This window comes from Oncorhynchus nerka, linkage group LG2, assembly GCF_034236695.1.
Source record: "Oncorhynchus nerka isolate Pitt River linkage group LG2, Oner_Uvic_2.0, whole genome shotgun sequence".
Lineage (NCBI taxonomy): Eukaryota > Metazoa > Chordata > Actinopteri > Salmoniformes > Salmonidae > Oncorhynchus > Oncorhynchus nerka.
In genome coordinates this window covers 35,248,189-35,264,925 of record NC_088397.1, presented here as the reverse complement: position 1 = coordinate 35,264,925, position 16,737 = coordinate 35,248,189, and the positions used below count along the sequence as shown (strand labels likewise).

At 41.1% G+C, this 16,737-nt stretch overlaps 1 protein-coding gene across 1 annotated transcript; it reads left to right on the top strand.

Moving 5' to 3' along the window:
* The first annotated feature begins 7,895 nt into the window (after positions 1–7,895).
* Positions 7,896–16,208, top strand: LOC115120405 (zinc finger protein ZFP2-like). Its single transcript, XM_029649335.2, has 2 exons — positions 7,896–8,447; positions 13,762–16,208. Exons 1-2 carry the CDS (start codon positions 8,141–8,143, stop codon positions 15,147–15,149), a joined length of 1,695 nt encoding a protein of 564 aa, XP_029505195.2. The 5' UTR covers positions 7,896–8,140; the 3' UTR covers positions 15,150–16,208.
* The last annotated feature ends 529 nt before the right edge of the window (positions 16,209–16,737 follow it).

The following is a 16,737-nucleotide window of genomic DNA, read 5'->3' as shown; positions in this document are numbered from 1 at the left end:
GCGGCTCATCAACAGCTGGGCTGGTGATTTGACGTTGTCAACTGGAGTGTTGCGGTATTCAAGGAGACTGAGGTAGGGGTCTCTCTTTTCTGCTTTTGCTTTGTCCATGAGCGATTTAGAAATCTTCACAGATTTTTCAGCAAGGCCATTACTTTGAGGGTAATGTGGGCTTGTGGTGACGTGTAAACTCCCATGCTTTTGTGAAGGATTCAAACTCATTTGATTTGTAACAGGGCTCATTGTCAGATATTAAAGTCTCTACAATGCCATGCCTGGCAAAGGCTGCTTTCAGACTGCTTTCAGCTTGTGTATCACAGCTGCAGATGTGGTGCTGTGAAGCTTGTCGAGTTCGAAGTATCTGCTGTAGTAGTCCACTGTTACGATGTAGTCCTCGTTGTTCCAGTTAAACAGATCGTTTGCCACGACCTGTCAGGGTCGGTCTGAATTACAGTGAGGTAACATGGGCTCTTTGGTGTTTGAGGGGCGTCGTTCAAGACACATGGTGCATTTACCAACGAACTCTTCTATTTGTTTGCACATTCCGGGCCAAAACAAAATGTCCCGTGCTTTCTGTTTGCACTAGCTGCGGCTAGTGGTTTCCTCATAATTGACTCAAGGGGTTTGTGGTTGAATTCCACAATGACTTGTCATCCATATATGTACTGATGGAAACGTTTACATCCGAACAGAATGGCGTAGAGCTCCTTTTCGATTTGAGCGTAGTTGATTTCACAGTCTGAGAGATTTGGAAGCGTAGCCGATGGGCATTCCTTCTTGCAGTAGCACTGCACCTAGTCCATATTTTGACGCGTCCACTTGGAGTCTGAGCTCTTTGTTGGGGTCGGAGTAGGCAAGGATTGATCCTAGTTCTCTCGTGATCAAGTCTTTCACATTCTGGAAAGCAATGTTGTGTTGCTTGTCCCAGAGACACTCACTGGACTACTTTAGCAGTTGACGTAGGGGTGCATTAGCATTGGAGAGGCTGGGTGCGAACTTGGCTAAGTAGTTGATCATGCCGAGCACTGTTTTCAGCTCTGCATGGTTCTTTGGTGGCTCCATTTCTTTTATGGCTAAGATCTTCTGTGGATCTGGCTTGATTCCAGTCGCTGTGAGAAGATGTCCGAAGTAGCTGACCTCTGTAGCGCCGACTGTGCTCTTCTCGGGGTTGAGCCAGACTCCTCTCTGCATCGTGCGGAGGTTTCGGTCGCGCTCCTCTTTGGTTCGGCCATAGACAAGGATGTCGTCCAAAATTGCCACACTCCGTCGAGGCCTTGGTACATTTCGTCGATCTTTCGCTGAAACTCGTCATGGGCTAAAATAATCCCAAAAGGCAGGCGACGGATCCTGTAGCGTCCCAACGGTGTGTTGAATGTTGTGAGCTTAGATAACTCTCCTGTGAGCTTGATAGCCCAGTAGCCTGATCTAGCGTCCATGACACTGAAGTAGTGTGCTCCCACTAGCTTGTGTGTGATGCCATCTAGCGTCGGTAAAGGGTAATGGGGGCGTTTGATAGCCTTGTTCAAGTTTCTTTGGTCGAGACATACTCGGAGCTTGCCTGTGCGTGGTTTCTCCACCACCACTAACACGTTTACCCAGTCAGTCGGTTCTGTAACCTTGGTGATTATGTCAGATTGCTCCATGCTCTCCAACTCTTTCTTCAGATGGGCAAGGAGAGCAAGGGGAATCTTTCTCGGTGGGTAGACCGCAGGGGTTGCTTCTAGGTCAAGGTGAATGGTACATTCTCCTGGGAATAATCCTATTCCTGTAAAAACATCAGCAAACTCCTCCAGTACATTGTCTGTCTCTACTGGTGCAGTCACTGATAAAACTAGCTTGATGAGGTCCATGTCTAAACATGCTTTAAGACCTAGCACTGCAGGTGCTCTAGTATCAACAATATAAAAGTCCAACATGTCACTTTCCTTGTATTTGCATTTGAAAGTGCATGTGCCTTTTACTGGGAGCTGTTCACCTCCATAACCAGTCAGTCTACACGTGGTGGGCTGTAGCTCACACTCAGATGTCAAGCTGTGGTACTTATTCAGAGGAATAATGTTTACTTGTGCACCAGTGTCTAGTTTGAACTTTAGCTCTGTGCCTTGTGTTCCTATCTCAATGTCAGCAAAGGCTTGCTCTGTCTTTGATATTTGACTTTTCTGTGTCACTGAATCAATAAACAGTTCATCAGCGTTTGACTCTTTGATTGACATTTAATCTTCTCTCACTGTGTGTACTGTTTTTCAACGGTAAGCTCTGCACACTTTTGCAAAGTGATTCCATTTACCAGATTTAGTACACTGTTTGACTTTAGCTGGGCAATTTCCTTGTTCGCCATGCACTTTGTATCCACAATATCCACATGTTTTGGGGCGTTTTGAGTCTGTGTCGCTCTGTTTTGGAGTTATGTCTCTCCGTTCTAAAACGAGCTCTCTGTGCACCGGAAGTGTGCATTGATGTCTGCCTGACTTAGTGCACTGCTTTTTCACGTGATGCGCTCGTGCTGCCGCGCGAAATGGTTTTCATCTGAGCCTGTGCTAGCTCGTGAGATCTGGCTATGTCAATAGCTTTGTCCAGCATTACCTCAGACCCAACATTCAAAAGTTTCTCTCTCACTCGCGGTGAGTGTATTCCAAATACAATACGGTCCCTGACCATCCTCATCCTTGTTTGCATAATCACAGTCTTTCACAAGCAGACGCAGCTCTGTCACAAACTGTTCAAAAGACTAGCTAGATCCCTGTACTTTCTCGTGGAATTTGTACCTAGCGAAAAACGTATTGATCTTCGGCGCAACATATGCTTCAAAAAGATCGTATGTTTTCAGTACCTTTGATTCAGCCTCGGTAAGTGTCCATGTGTTGTAAATATCTCTCACTTTTTCACCGATCCAGAGGAGCAAGTAGCTGCATTTTCTCTTCTGTCCTTCAGAGGACCCGTGAACATTGGCTCTGTTAGTGTTCAAATACTGGAGAGTTGAGACCAAATCACGGACGCTGGACAGAGTGGATTTCAGTTGTAACAAAAGGCAGTTTATTTAGTCAAAAGATAACTTGTCCTGCAGATTTAATGTGCACGGACCTAGTCATTTGACTCAGTAAGGAGTCAGCAGAAAAGAGGCTTAGACATTGGTTACAGCAGATTTTATACAATGGAATATGTAGGTGGAGTCTTGTCGTGTTGGTCTTCTGAATGGTCCCGAAGGGTTGGAGGCGGACCTGCTCTAGCCAGAGCAGGAGCCCCATTGGTGCACAGCAGAGTCTTCTGCTCTGGGCACCCGACCAGTAGAGGGGGGAGTAAGGTGTGTGTGTTCATGCAAGAAGGTATTTGTGTGTCAGGGGATCGTGAGGTAGGTGGAACTGAGTTGGTTCCTGTTTTATGGCTGGGTGTGTGTGTTCGTGCGATGGGATGTCTGTGTTTCCTGGGGTCGTGAGATCAGAGAACTGAGGGGGGCAGTTTTATTGCTGGGTGTGTGTGTTGGTTCCTGTTTTAGCAGGGGTACGTGAAATGACTTGAGTCAGGCGGATTAGCTTGGCGCTGTATAATATATGAGCTATGTGTATGAATATTTATATATTATATATATATATATATATATATATATATATATATATATATGACAGCTCCACATGCTGTTTGTACTTACGCCATGTATCCGGTAAGTTTGTAGACTCCCAGTCCATTCGAGGTGAAGGAACTCCAGAAAAATCCATATTTTAAGACCTTTTACTCTGACACCATATCTTGTTTTGCACACTTTGTACAAAATAATAAAATTCAGTATTACAGGATATTTCTTAACATAGCTGTTTATTAGCTAGCTATAACTGGCAGGCTTGATTACCAACAACGACGAGACGGCCTACAGGGAGGAGGTGAGGGCGCTCGGAGTGTGGTGTCAGGAAAATAACCTCACACTCAATGTCAACAAAACTAAGGAGATGATTGTGGACTTCAGGAAACAGCAGAGGGAACACCCCCCTATCCACATCGATGGAACAGTAGTGGAGAGGGTAGCAAGTTTTAAGTTCCTCGGCATACACATCACAGACAAACTGAATTGGTCCACTCACACAGACAGCATCGTGAAGAAGGCGCAGCAGCGCCTCTTCAACCTCAGGAGGCTGAAGAAATTCGGCTTGTCACCAAAAGCACTCACAAACTTCTACAGATGCACAATCGAGAGCATCCTGGCGGGCTGTATCACAGCCTGGTACGGCAACTGCTCCGCCCTCAACCGTAAGGCTCTCCAGAGGGTAGTGAGGTCTGCACAACGCATCACCGGGGGCAAACTACCTGCCCTCCAGGACACCTACACCACCCGATGTTACAGGAAGGCCATAAAGATCATCAAGGACATCAACCACCCGAGCCACTGCCTGTTCACCCCGCTATCATCCAGAAGGCGAGGTCAGTACAGGTGCATCAAAGCTGGGACCGAGAGACTGAAAAACAGCTTCTATCTCAAGGCCATCAGACTGTTAAACAGCCACCACTAACATTGAGTGGCTGCTGCCAACACACTGACACTGTCTCTGACTCAACTCCAGCCACTTTAATAATGGGAATTGATGGGAAATGATGTAAATATATCACTAGCCACTTTAAACAATGCTACCTTATATAATGTTACTTACCCTACATTATTCATCTCATATGCATACGTATATACTGTACTCTATATCATCGACTGCATCCTTATGTAATACATGTATCACTAGCCACTTTAACTATGCCACTTTGTTTACATACTCATCTCATATGTACATACTGTACTCGATACCATCTACTGTATCTTGCCTATGCTGCTCTGTACCATCACTCATTCATATTCCTTATGTACATGTTCTTTATCCCCTTACACTGTGTATAAGACAGTAGTTTTGGAATTGTTAGTTAGATTACTTGTTGGTTATTACTGCATTGTCGGAACTAGAAGCACAAGCATTTCGCTACACTCGCATTAACATCTGCTAACCATGTGTATGTGACAAATAAAATTTGATTTGATTTGATGATTTGATTTGATTTAGTACTAATACTAATACCTTACACCCTATAGCTAATACTAATACTATTACCATATGCCCTATTGCTAATACAAATACTAATACCCTACACCCTTTAGCTAATACTAATACTAATACCCTACACCCTATAGCTAATACTAATACCCTACACCCTATAGCTAATACTAATACTTTACACCCTATAGCTAATGCTAATACCCTACACACTATAGCTAATACTAATACCATACACCCTACAGCTAATACTAATACCCGACACACAAAAGCTAATACTAATAATAGCCTATAGCTGATACTGATACTAATACCCTACATCCTATAGCTAATATTAATACCATACACCCTATAACTAAAACTAATATCATACACCCTGTAGCTAATACTAATACACTACACATTATAGCCAATACTATTACCTAATACCCTATAGATAATACTAATACCCCACACCCTATAGCTAATACTAATACACTACACCCTATAGCTAAGTTTAATAGCCTACACCCTATAGCTGATACAAATACCCTACACCCTATAGCTAGTACTAATACTAATACCATACACCCTATAGTTAATACTAATACCATATACCCTATAGCTAATAATAACACTAATACCCTACACCCTATAGCTAATACTAATAATCTACACACAATAGCTAATGCTAATACCCTACACGCTATAGCTAATACTAATATTTAATACCCATACACCCTTTAGCTAATACTAATACCCTTAACCTATAGCTAATACTAATAATAATACCCTACACACTATAGCTAATACTAATACCTAATACCCTACACCCTATAGCTAATACTAATACTAATATCCTACGCCCTATAGCTAATACTAATACCCTACACCCTATAGCTATAGCTAATACTAGTACTAATACCCTACACACTACAGCTAATACAATACTAATACCATACACCCTATAGCTAATAAGAATAATACTGATACCATACACACTATAGCTAATACTAATTCTAATACCCTAAAACTTATAGCTAATACTAATACTAATATCATACACCCTATAGCTAATACTAACACTAACACCCTACACCCTAAAACTAATACTAATACCCTACACCCTATAGCTTTGACTTATACCCTACACCCTACACCCTATAGCCAATACTAATACTAATATCCTACACCCTATAGCTAATAATAAAACTAATACCCTACACCCTATAGCTAATACTAATACTAATACCCTACACCAAATAGATAACACTAATTCTAATGAGCTAATATAGCTAATACTAACACTAATACTAATACCCTATAGCTAATACTAATACCCTACACACTATAGCTAATAAAAATTCCCTACACCCTATAACTAATACTAGAACCCTACACACTATAGCTAATACTAATTCTAATACCCTAAAACGTATAGCTAATACTAATACTAATATCATACACCCTATAGCTAATACTAACACTAACACCCTACACCCTAAAACTAATACTAATACCCTACACCCTATAGCTTTGACTTATACCCTACACCCTACACCATATAGCCAATACTAATACTAATATCCTACACCCTATAGCTAATAATAAAACTAATACCCTACACCCTATAGCTAATACTAATACCCTACACCATATAGATAACACTAATTCTAATGAGCTAATATAGCTAATACTAACACTAATACTAATACCCTATAGCTAATACTAATACCCTACACACTATAGCTAATAAAAATTCCCTACACCCTATAACTAATACTAGAACCCTACACACTATAGCTAATACTAATACCCGATACCCTACAACCTATTGCTAATACTAATACCAACACCCTACACCCTATAGCTAACACTAATACTAATTCCCTACACCCTATAGATAACACTAATAACCTACACCCATTTGCTAATAATAATACCCTACACCCTAATGCACTGTATACCCCTAATTCACTGTATACCCCTTTCTACCACTGGCAGAGTTTTCTACCGCTGGGGGAGTGTTCTACCGCTGGCAGAGTGTTGGCAGCGTTTTCTATCGCTGGCAGACTTTTCTACCATTGGCAGTTTTGTACACAGTCAGGTGATTCGTGGTATAGAAAAAATCCAATCTTAGGAGTGTACATGGGAGAGACTATATCTGCAGGTGTCTATCCTATCAAAACCACTGATACAGGTGCCCCTCCACCCTCTGGTGGGATGGATCATGTCTACAGAGAAACCTAGATTCAAATACTTAGATGTGTGTGTATTGGGTATATGTTGTGAAATTGTTAGATATTACTTGTTAGATATTTTTGCACCGTCGGAGCTAGAAACACAAGTATTTCGCTACATCCGCAATAATATCTGCTTAACATGTTCATGTGACCAATAAAATATGATTGGATTTTGATTTTAAATAAATGTCCTATTTATCAAAGGTGTTTTTGGCTGGGGTCAAAATGACTCCAAAGGATTTTAATTTGTTAAAAGTCCATTTTGATACAGAAACACTAAACCATGATTTAGATTTTATTAAGAACAAGTTGATTGACAAAGTCATGAAAAATTGGAAGAATTTAATAAACCACATTTTTGGCGATGATAAAAGATATGCCTCTGGGGTCAAAATGATCCATGTCAGAAATATAGTTAAATGTAAATATGTAGTGGGTGTAAAGTTTGTTTTAAATTCTCACTCATTAAACATGAATCAATCAACACATGCTTCTCTTTGAAAGACTTAATATAATATTAAAGTTTTATGAAGCAAATGAAAAATAAACGTTTGGTTCCTCAACTGCGTTGCCAACTCCAGTCAGCAGATGGCGATGTGTGTATTTTAGGTTCAGGCGATGCTGCCAGTGTGACGTATTATCTAGTGGAAGGGACGCTCCTTCAACAACAACAGCTAGTCAGACACCTCCGTAGCTTTCTAGCAAACATAGCTACAACATTCATGATCTTTACACTTTGTTGGTGTATATTAGTCGTTGTGTTTTAAACAGACTTCTGTCATGTGTACTTGTTGGCCCATTTAATTATATATTTACGTTGTTTGTCAGCTAGCTGGTTTGCTAAGTTAACTTAGAACTAGGCTAGTCGCTAATGCTAGCTAGCTAACATCCTCGAACATGAGTTCACTAAGCTACTCTCCTGTTAAAGAGGAGGTCTGCTGGACGGAGAAAGAAGCTCTCGTGAAAGAGGAGGAGGAAGAGAAGGCTGTTACAATACAAAAACAAGTAGAGGGTGAGGCTGTTACCGTGAAAGAAGAAGAGAAAGACGTTTCAGTGAAAGAAGAGGAAGACGCGTTCAGAGTGAAAGAGGAGGAGGAGGATGTTACAGTAAAAGAAGAGGAGGAAGCCGTTTTGGGAGTGAAAGAGGGGGAGATGACTGTCAAATTGGAAGAAGAAGAGGAGGTTGGAGATCTGTTTAACACCAGTAAGTACCATCTCTGCAGTCGTTGAACCAATATGCAGTAAAGGGGTTCTGCACTTTAATGTTTCTCTGTAGGAATGGCTGAAGCTACACTGTAATGTTTAGAACATCAAGAGGGGATCATCAACAAAACGTTAACAATTGATCAAATGCATCCAATGACAATGTCTGAAATACTATAGTCCTCAATATATCCTATTAGATTAGCCCAAGATGTACTCTTAAAGGGCCAATCAGTAGTTGTTACATCCATTTAGGGACTTATACATTAATGATATGTACCCATTGTTTCTTGAAGAAATCACTTATTAATGCCTCATGAGCTTAGTTCAACTGTCGTACCCCATCAAAACCTAAAATATACATTTTTTTCTGTTATTAGTCAGCTAGCGTGCTGGTTAAGTTAGCACTAGCCTAGTTAGCTAACATCTCCGACCATGAGGTCACTAAGCTACTCACCTCCTGCTAAAGAAGAGGTCTGCTGGACAGAGAAATAAGCTCTCGAGGAAGAGGAGGCTGTTAGTGAAAGAAGAAGAGAAAGATGTTTCAGTGAAAGAATAAGAAGACACTTTCAGAGTGAAAGAGGAGGAGGATGTTACAGTAAAAGAAGAGGAGGCCAGTTCCAGTTCTCTGCTGCCAATGACTGGAACGAACTGCAAAAGTAACTGAAGCTGGAGACTCATATCTCCCTCACTGGCTTTAAGCAGCAACTGTCAGAGCAGCTCACAGATCACTGCACATGTACACTGCACATCTGTAAATAGCCCATCCAACTACCTCATCCCCATACTGTTATTTATTTATTTATTTTGCTCCTTTGCACCCCAGTGTCTCTACTTGCACATTCATCTTCCGCACATCTATCACTCCAGTGTTTAATTGCTGTATTGTAATTACTTCGCCACTATGGCCTATGTATTGCCTTTACCTCCCTTCTTACCTTATTTGCACACACCGTATATAGAATTTTTCTATTGTATTATTGACTGGCGGTTTGTTTACTCCATGTGTAACTGTGTTGTTGTATGTGTCGCACTGCTTTGCTTTATCTTGGCCAGGTCGCAGTTGTAAATGAGAACTTGTTCTCAACTAGCCTACCTGGTTAAATAAAGGTGCTTTTTTTTAAAGACCAGCCTTTCAAAGCACTTCAGGGCAACAGATGTGAGTGCTACCCGACGGTAGTAATTTAGGAAGGTTACCTTAGTGTTCTTGAATGCTTGAAACATGTTGGTATTACAGACTCAGACAGGGAGAGGTTGAAAATGTCAGTAAAGACACTTGCCAGTTGGTCAGTGCATGCTCGGAGTATGGTGGTAATGGTAATTACAGATGGTAATCCATCTGGCCCCGCGGCCTTGTGAATGTTGACCTGTTTAAAGGTCTTACTCACATCGGCTGCGGAGAGCCTGATCACACAGTTGTCCGGAACAGCTGATGCTCTCATGCATGATTCAGTGTTACTTGCCTTGAAGTGAACAGTGATTTAGCTCACCTGTTAGGCTCGTGTCAGTGGGCAGCTCGCGGCTGTGCTTCCCTTTGTAGTCTGTAATGGATTGCAAGCCCTGCCGCATCCGATGAGCGTTGGAGCCGGTGTAATACGATTCAATCTTAGTCCTGTATTTACGCTTTGCCTGTTTGCTGGTTTGTCGGAGGGCATAACAGGATTTCTTATAAGCTTACGGGTTAGAGTCCCACTCCTTGAAAGCGGAAGCTATACCCTTTGGCTCAGTGCAGTTGTTGCCTGTAATCAATGGCTTCTGGTTGGTGTATGTACATATGGTGAGGATGAGGGTGACGTCATCAATGCACTCATTGGTTAACCCAGTGATTGATGTGGTGGGCTCCTCAATGCCATCGGAAGAATCCCGGAACATTTTCCAGTCTGTGCTAGCAAAACAGTCCTGTAGCTTGAGAACTTTTTTTACTGGTGCTATTCACTGGTGCTTCCTGCTTTAGTTTTTGCTTGTAAGCAGGAATCAGGAGGATATAATTATGGTCTAATTTACCAAATGAAGGGCAAGGGAGAGCTTTGTACGATGCTGTGTCTCTGTGTGTGGAGTGAAGGTGGTCTAGAGTTTTTGTGACATGCTGGTGGAAATGAAGAAAAAACGGATTTGAGTTTCCCGGCACCACGCGTTGTCCTGTTTGCTTTTGGCCATATACAGCTCATTGAGTGCTGTCTTAGTGCCAGCATCGGTTTGTGGTGGTATATAGACAGCTCTGAAAAATACAGATGAAAACTCTCTTGCTAAATAGTGTAGTCTACAGCTTATCATGAGGTTCTCTACCTCAGGCGAGCAAAAACCTTGAAACTTCCTTAGATTTTGCGCCCCAGCTGTTGTTTACAAATATACATACAGTGGCAAGAAAAAGTATGTGAACCCTTTGTAATTACCTGGATTTCTGCATAAATGGGTCATAAAATTTGATCTGACCTTCGTCTAAGTCACAACAATAGACATACACAGTCTGTTTAAACGAATAACACACAAACAATTATACGTTTTCATATCTTTATTGAAAACACTGTGTAAACATTCACAATGCAGGGTGGGAAAAGTATGTGAACCCTTGGATTTAATAACTGGTTGACCCTCTTTTGGCAGCTATAACCTCAATCAAACATTTTCTGTAGTTGGTGATCAGACCTGCACAACGGACAGGAAGAATTTTGGACCATTCCTCTTTACAAAACTGTTTCAGTTCAGCAATATTCTTGGGATGTCTGGTGTGTACCGCTCTCTTGAGGTCATGCCACTGCATCTCAATCGGGTTGAGGTCAGCACTTTGCCTGGGCCACTCCGGAAGCTTTCTTCTGTTGAAACCATTCTGTTGTTGATTTACTTCTGTGTTTTGAGTCGTTGTCCTGTTGCATTACCCAATTTCTGTTGCTTCAATTGGCACACAGAGAGCCTTACATTCTCCTGCATAATGACTTGATAAACTTGGGAATTAGTTTTTCCGTCGACGATAGCAAGCTGCCCAGGTCCTGAGGCAGCAAAGCAGCCCCAAACCATGATGCGCCCTCCACCATACTTTACAGTTGGCATAAGTTTTTTATGTATTTTTTTTCTCCACACATAGTGTTGTGTGTTCCTTGCAAACAACTCAACTGTAGTTTCATCTGTCCACATAATATTTTGCCAGTAGCGCTGTGGAACATCCAGGTGCACTTTTGCAAACTTCAGACGTGCAGCAATGTATTCTTTTTTTTTTGGACAGCAGTGGCTTCTTCCGTAGTGTCCTCCTATGAACACCATTCTTGTTTTGTGTTTTACATATCATAGACTCCTCAACAGAGATGTTAACATGTTCCAGAGATTACTGTAAATCTTTGGCTGACACTCTAGGATACTTCTTAACCTCATTGAGCATGCTGCTCTGTGCTCTTGCAGTCATCTTTGCAGTATGGCCACTCCTAGGGAGAGTAGCAACAGTGCTGAACTATCTCCATTTATAGACAATTTGTCTTACCGTGGACTGATGAACATCAAGGACCTGCCTTGTTGATAGTGCTGTTAAGGCAGAGCAGCACTTTATTATTGACTTCGCCCATGACAGTTTTACAATCCAGGGTTACACAAAACAGTTTAGTCACCTCAACTTGCTCAATTTCCACATTATTCATTACAAGATTTAGTTGAGGTTTAGAGTTTAGTGAATGATTTGTACAACGCTTTTAGTTTTTCAAATATTTAGGACTAACTTATTCCTTGCCACACATTCTGAAACTAGCTGCAGCTCTTTGTTAAGTGTTGCTGTCATTTCAGTTGCTGTGGTAGCTGGCGTGTATAGTGTTGAGTCATCCTCATACATAGACACACTGACTTTACTCAAAGCCAGTGGCATGTTGTTAATAAAGATTGAAAAAAGTAAGGGGCCTAGACAGCTGCCGTGGGGAATTCCTGATTCTACTTGGATTTTGTTGGAGAGGCTTCCATTTAAGAACATCCTCTGTGTTCTGTTAGACAAGTAACTCTTTATCCACAATATAGCAGGGGTTATAAACCCATAACACGTAAGTTTATCCACCAACAGACTATGATCGATAATGTCAAAAGCCGCACTGAAGTCTAACAAAACAACCCCCACAATCTTTTTATCATCAATTTCTCTCTGCCAGTCATCAGTCATTTGTGTAAGTGCTTGTTCAATGTCTAATCATGTCCGAGTGTGGCCTGATATCATTGGTTAATTTACAGATATAAATAGAACATATAAAAACATAAATGGATAGCATACGGTCATAGATACAATTTGGCTCCATAGACCTCCAAACATTTACAATGAATAGCAATATTACAATAATGGCTACGTTGAGACCGACGGGAGCAAGGCTCTTTAAATTAAAGATCCAGGCAGCCTCTCGTTTTAACAATACATTGTCGAGGTCACCCCCTCTCCTGTATTCAGATCTCTGAAATGCACTCTAACAACGTAACATTTAGTGTCTCCTTATATTACGCTGGGAAAACAGTTTATGGGCACAGAAATCCTAAATAATTTCAGTGTTTGCTAAATCCAATGGTTTTACCTGAGAGTCACACCCAAATGGATGCTGTCATTAATGTGGTTCTTCAATAATTACTCATAATTCTTAATATTGTAGCTGTTTAGTTACAGTCACATGTTCAACTATCATCAGCTGATCCAGGAAATTATTTTCTGAATGCCAGTCAAATGACAAACATCATGACATGCAACAACAACCAAAGTGCTTCTTCATTCATTACTCTGGTAAAGACAGTTATGCCGTGCTCCACTTTGGATCCAACATCCCTAACAAATTGATTTTATTGTCAGCTTGATTTACAGTAGGGTCTCGTTAGTCAGTTTGGACACAGATACGTAGCTCATAGTGTGTATAGAACTGTTCCTTGATGGATAGGCTATTGTACAACACACAGCTATTTTCTTATTCAGAACATTTAGAATGACAGCACATTACAGAGTAACCTAGTGGGATTATTCACAAAATTATCTGGTAATCAGGTTATGAAATGTCATGACAGACATTTTAGTTTCCATGTTTCACCTGAAATATTAAATGATATATAGTCCTAGGTCTATGGTGTTGTTAGGTGAAGTTATGTGACCTACAGTAGTTATCTATGTTATTACTATTGTGAAAACAAGACAAAATAAAATAAAATGACTATTGTTGCTCTCTTGACTGTCTTAATTGTCAAGATTTAAGATGTAATTTGTTGTACAACTTCATGTGTATGCTCTGGGCATCACCTTTTACCTCAAATAAACAGTGGATTTCTGCTCATGTGGGACTTTAACCATCTGTCTGACTTTGTCGTTCACACAGGAGAGAGATGTGACTGTCGTGGATTCTCTTGGGAGCCTCAACTACATCGTGATGCTAACGAGGCAGAGAAGATTCTTTCCAGATCAGAACACCTCAAGAAACCCCAGCAGAGACCCACAGGGAAGAAGCCTCACTGCTGCTCTGACTGTGGGAAACATTGCAAATGTTCATCAGAACTAAAAATACACCAGCGAGTACACACAGGAGAGAAGCCTTATAGCTGTGATCAATGTGGGAAGAGTTTTACTACGTCTTCCAATCTGACTAAACACCAGAGAAGACACACAAAAGAGAAGCCTTATAGCTGTACTCAATGTGGGAAGAGTTTTGTTACATCTAGCTATCTGACTTTACACCAGAGAACACACACAGGAGAGAAATCTTATAGCTGTGATCAATGTGGGAAGAGTTATGTTACATCTAGCTCCCTGAAGGTACACCAGAGAACTCACACAGGAGAGAAACCATTTAGCTGTACTCAATGTGGGAAGACTTTTACTACATCAAGCTCTCTGAAGGCACACCAGAGGACACACACTGGAGAGAAACTTTATAGCTGTAATCAATGTGGGAAAAGTTTTACTCGGTCAAGCTCCCTGATCATGCACCAGAGAACACACACAGGAGAGAAACCATATAGCTGTAATCAATGTGGGAAGAGTTTTACTCAGCCAAATGGACTGATATTACACAAGCGGACACACACAGGAGAGAAACCGTGTAGTTGTACTCAGTGTGGGAAGAGTTTTATTCAGGCAAGCTGCCTGAAAGTACACCTGAGAACACACACAGGAGAGAAACCTTACCACTGCTCTGACTGCGGAAAAAGTTTTATTAGCTTAAGTGATTTAAAATCACACCAGAGAACACACACAGGAGAGAAACCACCATATAGCTGTACTCAATGTGGGAAGAGTTTTATTCAGTCAAGCTCCCTGATAGTGCACCAGAGAATACACACAGGAGAGAAACCTTATACCTGTACTAAATGTGAGAAGAGTTTTACTCAGGCAAGCTGCCTGAAAGTACACCTGAGAACACACACAGGAGAGAAACCTTACCACTGCTCTGACTGCGGAAAGAGTTTTGTTAGATCAAGTGATTTAAAATCACACCAGAGAACACACACAGGAGAGAAACCACCATATAGCTGTACTCAATGTGAAAAGAGTTTTAATCAGTCATGCTCCCTGATATCACACCAGAGAACACACACAGGAGAGAAACCTTATAGCTGTACTCAATGTGGGAAGAGTTTTACTCAGTCAAGCGGCCTGATAGCACACCAGAGAACACACACAGGAGAGAAATCTCATAGCTGTCATCAATGTGACAAGAGATACTCTGTTAAAAGATCTCTGATCAAACATCAGAAAATACATACATGAAGGAGTTGTTTTAATAATCTCACAGTGTAGAATGTTTTAACATTGAAGTATGAGTATTTTAATAATGTCACAATGTAGAACCCTAAACGTTTGCCCCATGTTCTATTGATTTCAGCATGATATGGATATTAGCCTCGTGGAAAAATACAAGCTCTGAATTGAAAGAGTACTATTTATGTGATTTAACAAAAAGTGACTAACAAAAAAAGAGTTGTGTTGCACTTCCCACATTGGCGACCCACTTGAATCAAAATGCAACACTTCAAAATGTAGCGAGCTGTTTTCTACAAATTGTCCTCTAACCAGTGATGTACACATTATTTCCAGATTCTGTTTGGTTTTTGAGCTGTTAGTTTTAACAGGACATGCAAGCTCATCTCCCTCCTCTTGCACAATTGATTTCAACATGATATCGATTTGGTGATGACAAATAAGTGTTGCGTTCCTTTATTTAGCGACCCCTAAATTTAAATGCATCACTCCAAATTGTAGCTGACTCTCTTCTGCAGGTTGTCCTCTAACTAGTGAGATAAAAGATATCTCCCATTTCCATATGTTTCTTTAGTTGTTTTAGTTTCAACAGAACAAACAACCTGATTTCCACCCTAATCGATATCAGTAGTTTATTGCTACTTGTCAAAACAACAGCGTTTTTGGTGCTTGTGTCCATGGTGAGGACAACTTGGTTTCTGATTGTCTCAAGGTGGGCAGTCAAAAAGGTTTGTGTTTTGCGTTTAGCCAGTGAGTTGCCATGGATCTTATTCTGACTGCATGTTTTTCCTTATTGGAGATGAGTTTGATTGGGCTCGTTCCAAGTGGTTGTGAGTTCAAGAACAAGTGAGCAATAGGAAGAAGACAGTCAGAAGCTAGTGGGGAGAAGAAAAAAATGTATATTTAAAACAAAATTGTTGACAGCCAGTAGACACCATGTTTATATTGGTGAAGCATTGTAGTTGATTATAAAGTGAAATGGAAGTTGTTTTCTGTTGGTGGTAAGCATTCTCTTACAGTGTTACAAATGTTTGGTTTTTTATGTTTTGAGGTTGGACTTTAGCACGTCAGGCTTTGCACGTCTTTTCCATCTATGTTTTGACGTCTGGAGCTTTAGCACGTCTAGCTCAGCACGTAGGACGCACTGATTGGTAGCACGTAGGACGCACTGATTGGTTTCACCTCGTAAGTCGGTATGTGTTACACCTGTGCTGGTTGTCCATCTCGTTATTGGGAAGGTGTTTCACCTGAGCTGGTCCAGGTTCTATTTAAGAGTGTCTGGCCCAGTGCTCCAGTTGTCTTGATAGATGTGGAGAGTCAACACCTTTTAGTTGCTCCACCGTTTCCTATTAAAGATGTTTTTCATTTCAGGTTGAAGCTTCTTTCTGAAGAGAGCTTATTTTTTGAAAATGAATCAATACAAGCAAACAAGATCGGTTCCGGGGATTGGTATGGCAAATACCTTACGATTTGCCTGGACTGAAAAGGAGATGGAACCGTGGAGTAGAGAGACATTTGGAAGGACCATTTTGATGGGATGCCTCAGGATAGAGGTGAAGGAAGTGCTCTGCCTTCAAGGGAACCCGAATGAGAAGGC